Below are 7706 nucleotides of genomic sequence, written 5' to 3' on the forward strand. Positions count from 1 at the left end.
TCTCTCTCTCTCTCTCTCTCTCCTTCTCTCTCGCTCTCTATATATATATATATATATATATATATATATATATTAATTAAAGGGGCAATTGCTTATATACCCATAAAAATTTTTCGATTTTCTGATTTATTCCTTTAACAAGGCTAATATTGTAAATATATTTTTTACGTTCCAACTATTTTAAATATACCCCTAAAATTAAATTCCGTTAATAAACTATTAACAATAGCTATTATTTGTACGAAATTACTATTATGCCCTTTCAAATATACCCTTCCACCATTATTGACTTTTTTTATTTGTCCTTAAGTTAGGGTACAAAAATTATTTTGATTTTTGATCTTTTCAAATATACCTTTCTACCATCACCAACATTTCTTATTTGCCCTTAAGTTAAAGATAAAAGAGGCATTTTGATTTTTTTTTAACTCTAATGGATATTTAATTCAGGTTTAACCCAAGTTAATTTAACGGATGGTAACTGTAAGGATATTTTGGAATAACGGAAGAATATATGAAGGGTATATTGAAAAAAAAAAGAAGATATTTATGAAGTTTTGAGAGATATATATGCAATTATCCTTTAATATAAATGTCAAACAAAACTTGTTTCAATTCTCGGCAAGTATTCGTTTCGCCCAACTTCTAATGGTCCAAAATGCAGTTCTGGGCCAGGTTGTCGAGTTAAAAGCTTATCAGGCTTGTCTATAATGGACAGGAAGTTATGGAGTACGAGGCCGAATCCCCAGATGGAAGCTTCTGCCTTAAAAGACTACAGGTCGACCACACGCGCTGTTCTGTCCAGCACGGCCTGCAGCCATACTGGGCTGTGGCTCCGGAAAGACAAGCCTGGCAAACGATCCGAGAATTGGGGCCGGGCCACGCTGGTCTCCGTCCCTCTTTGGCCCGGAAAAATATGGGCTGGGCTGTACAGCCCACTTTACATCTCTCGCGGCCGCTCTCTGTCACTCTCTCTCTCTCTCTCTCTCTCTCTCTCTCTCTCCTAAACCGAATCCGCCCGCTCCCTCGGCCCGAACACCCGACCAAACCCTTAACCTCTCTCCCACTCTGTCATCCTCCTTCTCTCACCGCGCTCGGTCCACTGTTGATCCCAGGGAGGACGGCGAGGACAAGGAGGAGGTGGTGCCGTGGTGGCGATATCTAGGGCGGAGAGCAAGCGCTCCATCTACGATCTACCAAACCGCAGCCGTGTCCTTTCTCTTCCTCCTTGAACGATAGCTTCAGTGGCAATTCAGGCCCCCTTTGCTTGCTGCTGCAACGAAGGAGCTCCAAATTAATCATGGATGGTACGTGAATCTCCCATAGTTTCCATGTTTGAGCTTTTCTTTGGGTCTCCAGTGGCGTACGCAGATGCGTAGCCATTGATGTGAGAGTCCTGGTGACAAACCAGCCATATTCCTTACTCTTGCTCTGATGGATTTTGTCTTTCCAAGTACTATATTGAGCCGAAATGGTTTGAATGATTTATTTGCTTCAGTTATTTGTCAGTAACTGACGTCAGTTATTACTTATTACTTCGAGCTTATAACACAGAATGGAGCTTCTTTTTTTTTTTTTGTTGAAGCAAACAATATGCTGTGTTCTAATTAAATTTTACTGATTTTTATATGATGTTTTTGTAGTCGATTCGCAACCAACTATGGAGGAAACTATCCTTGTGGGGGATGACCTCATGCTGGGCCCTCCATCCCCTCTCATACCCCAGGAGATTGCATCTCATGTTCTTGAAGGTGTTGATTTATGTGATGGAATACTGAGAAATCTTTTCCTGTGTAAGTGATATGAACTTCACCAATTATTGGATGATATTATGGGCGGTGCCATAATTTAAGATAACTTCTATCCTAGAAGAGTTTTATTTAAAGTGTCATTTTGAGTGAAGGAGGAAAATTACCTTATATTTCTTCAGGCCTGCAAATTAATGATATCGAGCCATTTTGCCAAGATGAGATTGTTCTGTACCGGCAGTGTGCTGAGAAGAGGGTCAGATATTTGTTGGCTTATTTGTTTTGTTTTTGTTCTTGTAGTACTGATTGTTCAATGGGCTATTTGATTTTTATTGCTTGCTGATTCCAGTGTGGTCTAATTGAAAATTTCACTTAAAGGATAAGGAGTTAAGGCAGCGACTCCAGGATAGTGAGCATAAATTGGGTTTATCTATGCCATTGGACGAGGCGAAGGATAGAGCTGCCCAACTTCAATCTGAAGTTACACTGTTAGAGAGGTAAAACCTGTAATAGTCATATTCTTTGGTGGGAAATTGGGTGTCTGATTAACATAAGGAATAAAATGGAAGTAAGCCCTTTGTGGAATATTATTCTTAGCTGTTTTTATCCATAAAACAATTATGCATGGATTCTTTTATTTGGATATTTAAAATTTTAATTTTACTGCAGAACCATGATGGTGCCGTGTTAGTGGAAGTAAATTAGCAGACTGTATATTAGGTTTCTTTGAGGAACCTTTTTCTGTATGGGTAAAAACAGGAAGGACAAGGAGGATAGAAGAAAGATGTTTTTTCCATTACATTCTCCAAGCTTTGCTGCTTTCATAATGTCCTGGAATATGGAAAAATAGAGGAAGAAATTATGCCTTCTTTTCGAATCATAACTACATTCTCAATTAGCTCATTCATTTTGATCAGAAAATAGTGATTTTTCTATATTTGAAATTGCCATGTTTCTTTGTCACCATATTGTTAGGTTTTTCAGTAGCTTCTTCATTTTTTTGCGCGCGCTGTTGAAGCATACTCCTTGTTTTAATAACACAAAGGACTTATTAATCGTATGGAACGTGTTGTCATGTATTTGGCTGTTGACTTTTTTTTTTTTTTTTTTTTTTTTTTTGCTTTCAGTAGTATATAATTGTAAATGTGTTATCTTCTTCTTGATTTTAGGCGCTTGATTCTTGCTAGCGGAATAGAAGGCATGGAAGGATTTCGCCAGCGATGGAGCTTGCATGGACGCGTTGAGGACACTAAGTAATTTACCGTTAAATATCTTTCTGTGTGTAAAGAATAGTCTTCGAAGGTTGACTTTTTTAGCTGTTGGACTTTTGCTTTACCAGTCTCTAGTTACATGTAAATAGTATTTTCATGATCATGTCTTTTCACTTGCTCAATTAGAATCTTGAGTTCTCAAGATGTACCTTTTGAAGGGATTGTATCCTTATTGTACTCTTCTACCTTTCTTTCCTTGAATGCAATATGACAACAAAATTTTAGTTCATTGTTTCCCACAGAAACGTTTTAATTTTGATATACTTTACCAGTAGTTATTTCATTATTTTTAAGAATTTTTTTACCATGTTTTTCTTCTTGTACTTTCCAACTGATGAAAAATCATGGTAGAGCCAATAGGTTTCTCAGCATATATGTCGTGCCTGTTGCTTTATTGATTATATGATACTAGACACACTTTGCTGAATTTAATATTATGAGTAATTCATTCTTTGTGTAACGCACTTCCAAGCATATTTTTACTATTGATTTTCAAATTAGCTTTTGGAGCTGCACTAATCTCTTCTCAACAGGTTTCTGCTTCCAACTTGGTTATTTTCAAATTACTGTCTTTCATTTTCCTCATCTAATTTTCTCTTTGTTTGCAAATTTTGCAGGAGAAGATTGGAAGCTCTGAATCAGGGAATGGCTAAAAGATCAACTGAGAATACTAAAGATGAGGTTAAAGGAGACAAACGTAAGAAGAAATGGTTTTTCTGGTAGATTATTTTATTTAGTAGGTATCTGTGTACTATGTATTACCTTTTGTCCATGTGTTGCTAAATTGATTCTTTAATGCAAGATCCATGCAGTCCTTTTCCTGTTTCTCTATTGGAGCAGTCACTTCTTACATTGATGTCCTATATAAAGGTTGATTAGCATGGCAGCTCATGATATTCTATCTGCTAATAGAAGTATGAAGCTCATTAAGGCCATTTCCCTTTTCATTCTTCAAAACAGAAATGAATTTCTCAATTTGTGCCTTCACTAGTATAGGAAGACACCGAATGCAGTAAGGAGGTGCATGGTATTAAGATGCAGGTTACAGGGAAAGTGTGTTAAATGTGAGAAATGTCTCAAAATGGAATTGAACCAACTCCGTAAGCTCTAACTTTAACAAGGATTATTTCTGATCTAGTGGTAGATATCTTTTTGATGGAGCTTTCAAGCATTTTAACAGGACTGTAATATTTATGCTCTTGTTTGTCAACTTACTGACGGCAGCTGCATGAATATCATTTCTCTATGTAGCTTATAAAGGATAATTCTTCCTCTATGATAATGGCCAATTAATTCTTGCTCCCTGGTGAAGCCAATTTTGGTCTGGGGATAAATTTTGTTGGATAACTTGCTTCATCCCCATTACCTGAGGTACATAATGGGAAAGGGTATATAACTTTAAAGTGTCCAAGTTACTAATAGCAATATTAGTTCTGAATATATTTCCAATTTCGTACTTGCTTCGTGCCTGAGCAATATTTTTGGATTGAAAATTTCATTTATTTATGTTAATATACTTGTACGCTCACAATGGAGACCAATAAATGGTGCGAGAAGTGCTATTCAAGTAGGTTTTGCGAGAAGAACTGTAGGGAGTGGAAGATCTTATGATTTAAGACGACTTGGAAATAGTTCTCTGCTACTACTGATAGGGGTAGGATTACCTCACAATGGGTTTCGATCATGAAGGAGAATTAATATAATGGATCCTCCTTAATTTCTTTCTCTGATTAATATACTTAACCTCTCATTGTGTGGGAATAAGGCTGAGTTGAGTTCGCCATGTACGCGCGCATACAGAGCAGACTACAGCCTTTGTTTATATTTTCATAGTGAATTAGCATCGTCATAAGAATTGAAGTTTTTAGAGAAAATTATGATTGTGGTTCTGTTTTTGGTGTTCTAATAAAACGTGAGGTGACTTTTTGAGCCAGTGGCAGAATACTACATGCTCTATGTGATCTCTGTTCTTCATCCTGCCGGTAAGAAATTTTTTATCTGGTAATGACAAAAAAGCAATATACGTTTTTTTTTCTTTAATCCTAACAGTGATCCTAACAGTGAGCATGAAGCAACCGTTATATTTGACTGTGAGTTTGGTATTACATAAAGCTGTTATGGTTCTACAAAGCATATCTGTGCCATGTAACTAAACCAGAGTAGAAAATTATTCCTACCTTTTCATTTGTTAAACTACAATTAGGATTCTATCAATATATGCCTTCTATTAGTTTTTGTGGGCAGCATAAATTTGGTTCTTAACGCTGTTAAGTTATAAGCTTATTATATCTCCTTATTTTTTCATTTGGTGACAGCATCTTTGTTGCAAAATATGCCATACTATGATCTATGTTGCAACAGTTCCGCCTCCCAACATTGGCCTAATTTTGCTTGGACCATTGTTCTGACCCTAGGTTTGAGAAAGTTGATTTATATATATTTTTTCTATTAATCATGACAGACTTAAATATTTCTGGGCCTTATCACCTTCCAGTCGTGTTCTAGGTAACTCTTTATTATCATGAAAAACTTGAATGATGATAATGTAATAATATTGTAGATAACTCAAAAGTGAAGTTTGTAAATTAGCCTAAGAGCAAACAAATATAGTTACTTCACCTAAATAAGATCGTTCTTATGGCACAATAAGAAACTTGAGCTGAGATAATTGATCGCTTTCTTTGGGTTGCTTGCTACTGCACTCTAACTTTTGTTCTTTTTGTTTTAACTTAGTCCCCCCAAAAAAGAAAACTCAGCATAGTTGCAACATAGTTTGAGAGTGTTCACTTGACGCCAATTATCAACTGTTTTTTGTTTCAAGGCTTAGGTTTATTTTCTTGAAAAGTAATTTATAGAAAAGTAGGACCTACCATGAAGCTACCAAGTGTGAGTAAAAAATATGGAAAACAAATAGCCTAGATAGAATGAAGATGAAAATGTTTGATACTCCTATTTGTTAAACTGTTATCAATCATTATTTATTGGCTGATTCTTTAGCATTTTCTAGAAGCAACTCAAATGAGACATGTACGAAGATATGATGACTGGTGCAACGCAAACATTACTATGTTGCTACAACTCGTTTGTATTGACCTCATGTTTTGTGAGCTTATGCCTTTTCGTGATTAAAATGTTTTCTTTGCTCTTCAATAATATTTTGCTGGTGAAATTTAGTTAGACAGGCATATTCTTGTACGTTCTGCCAAATGTCCTTATGAATCATACATGCCACATGTTTCATTGGATGAATGTTCTGTAACTCTTTTAAACGTTTGTTCCATCATATTTTAAATGTCTTGCATATGTTAGATGATTAGCGACGGCCATGTTCTTGCCCGTGAAAATATTCAGACTGATCTGGTGATCCTTTCCCTCGTCTATATAGGTGTACTTCCGCATTATTTCTATTTGTGGTATGCATGCATGAAGCCGGCTCACTGCTGAAACAATAGAGCACAATACAGCTGACAGGAGCCATTCTAATTGTGTTCGCTCAGAACTCCTATATATGGCAGTCGGTTGATGCATTTTCTACCTTATGGCTAACCATTTGAAATTGAGAAACTGGATTAGTCGTTGAATTGTCAGGGGGGTCTCCCAGAAATAATCTTCAGGCAGAAGATACGTCTAGTTTTTGAATTTTATAATTACCATGTGATCAATATATTATCTGCCGAGGATCTGAAGAACAGGTGTCAGTTTGTTTGTGGAAATATATATATTATATATACCACATTATTTAAAAGTTCAATTGTCATAAACAAAAGGCAAATTTTCACGTGCTACCAAACCCACTAGTCAATGTAATTGATAGCAGCTGTATGTTGGCTATGATAATCAAGAATCTAGAAGTTATTTTGGTTGTCTTCTTTCTTTTTAATTGTTCAAGACATAGTATTTTGTGTTGATAAGATAGTTATGTAGCATAGCACTTGTGATTTGCTGTGTATGTTTTCTATTTTGGGTGTCTTATCTTTGTCTGACTACTCATCTGGGATAGTTTCCTCTGTGTTCTCACAGTTGCTTGCACTCGTGATTCTCTATTTATGTTTTCATGCATTAGGTTTCTATTGGATGCATGATGAAACGGGTTTTTAACTATGGTTCTCTTTGTTGTTGCGCAGTTTTGTAATCAAGGGATATTGTTGGTCTTTGGACCAACCTGGTTTTAGTGCAAGAGTCAAAAGTGCTGGTAAGTGGTTGCAGTGGTCGATCCATAATTTGATGATTCTTTTGAATTTAGGTTGAGGCAGTTGTAATAGTTTACATTATTGATGTGTTATACTGCTATGAAGGCTCCTTGCATGGAATTGAGCGGATAGTAATGTTTGGGTAGAACAGTATGGTGCTCTTATTTTTGCCGAATATTCGATTTGCCCTCCCCTTCTGTGAGGTGAAATCAGTAATTTTGTTGTGCTGAATGAGGCTAAACGTGGTGGAAATGATAGAGGCACGAATCCTGTTAAGTCCTCACGAGCATGCGAAGATCCACGTTATTCACTGTACGGATATCAATTCGTACATATCGATCGGACGCAAGAGGGCGTGGCAAATTTATGCACCCACCACTCGATGGAGTTTCTTGCGTATGTTTGTTACGGTTGCATTTCTTTTGTGCAGAATCTTCAAGAGTTGGAAGGTGGAGGCACGCGCGAAGAATTTTGTAACGATGGATTTTAAAGTATGG

General features: G+C 36.5%; 1 protein-coding gene across 4 annotated transcripts; it reads left to right on the plus strand.

Annotated features, from left to right (window-relative positions):
- On the plus strand, nucleotides 993-7485 carry LOC109723302. Of its 4 annotated transcripts, none has more exons than XM_020251626.1 (7): nucleotides 993-1307; nucleotides 1644-1793; nucleotides 1931-2004; nucleotides 2127-2245; nucleotides 2918-3001; nucleotides 3637-3738; nucleotides 7144-7485. In XM_020251626.1, the coding sequence occupies exons 1-7, from the start codon at nucleotides 1301-1303 to the stop codon at nucleotides 7265-7267; spliced, it is 660 nt and encodes a 219-aa protein (XP_020107215.1). In that variant the 5' UTR covers nucleotides 993-1300; the 3' UTR covers nucleotides 7268-7485. The 4 variants fall into 4 exon arrangements, with proteins under 4 accessions (XP_020107215.1, XP_020107216.1, XP_020107218.1 ...); XM_020251627.1 differs by lacking the exon at nucleotides 7144-7485 and adding an exon at nucleotides 6405-6945; XM_020251629.1 differs by lacking the exon at nucleotides 7144-7485 and adding an exon at nucleotides 6405-6945 and having other exon boundaries at nucleotides 3637-3716.

This window comes from Ananas comosus, linkage group 17, assembly GCF_001540865.1.
Source record: "Ananas comosus cultivar F153 linkage group 17, ASM154086v1, whole genome shotgun sequence".
NCBI classification, from domain to species: domain Eukaryota; kingdom Viridiplantae; phylum Streptophyta; class Magnoliopsida; order Poales; family Bromeliaceae; genus Ananas; species Ananas comosus.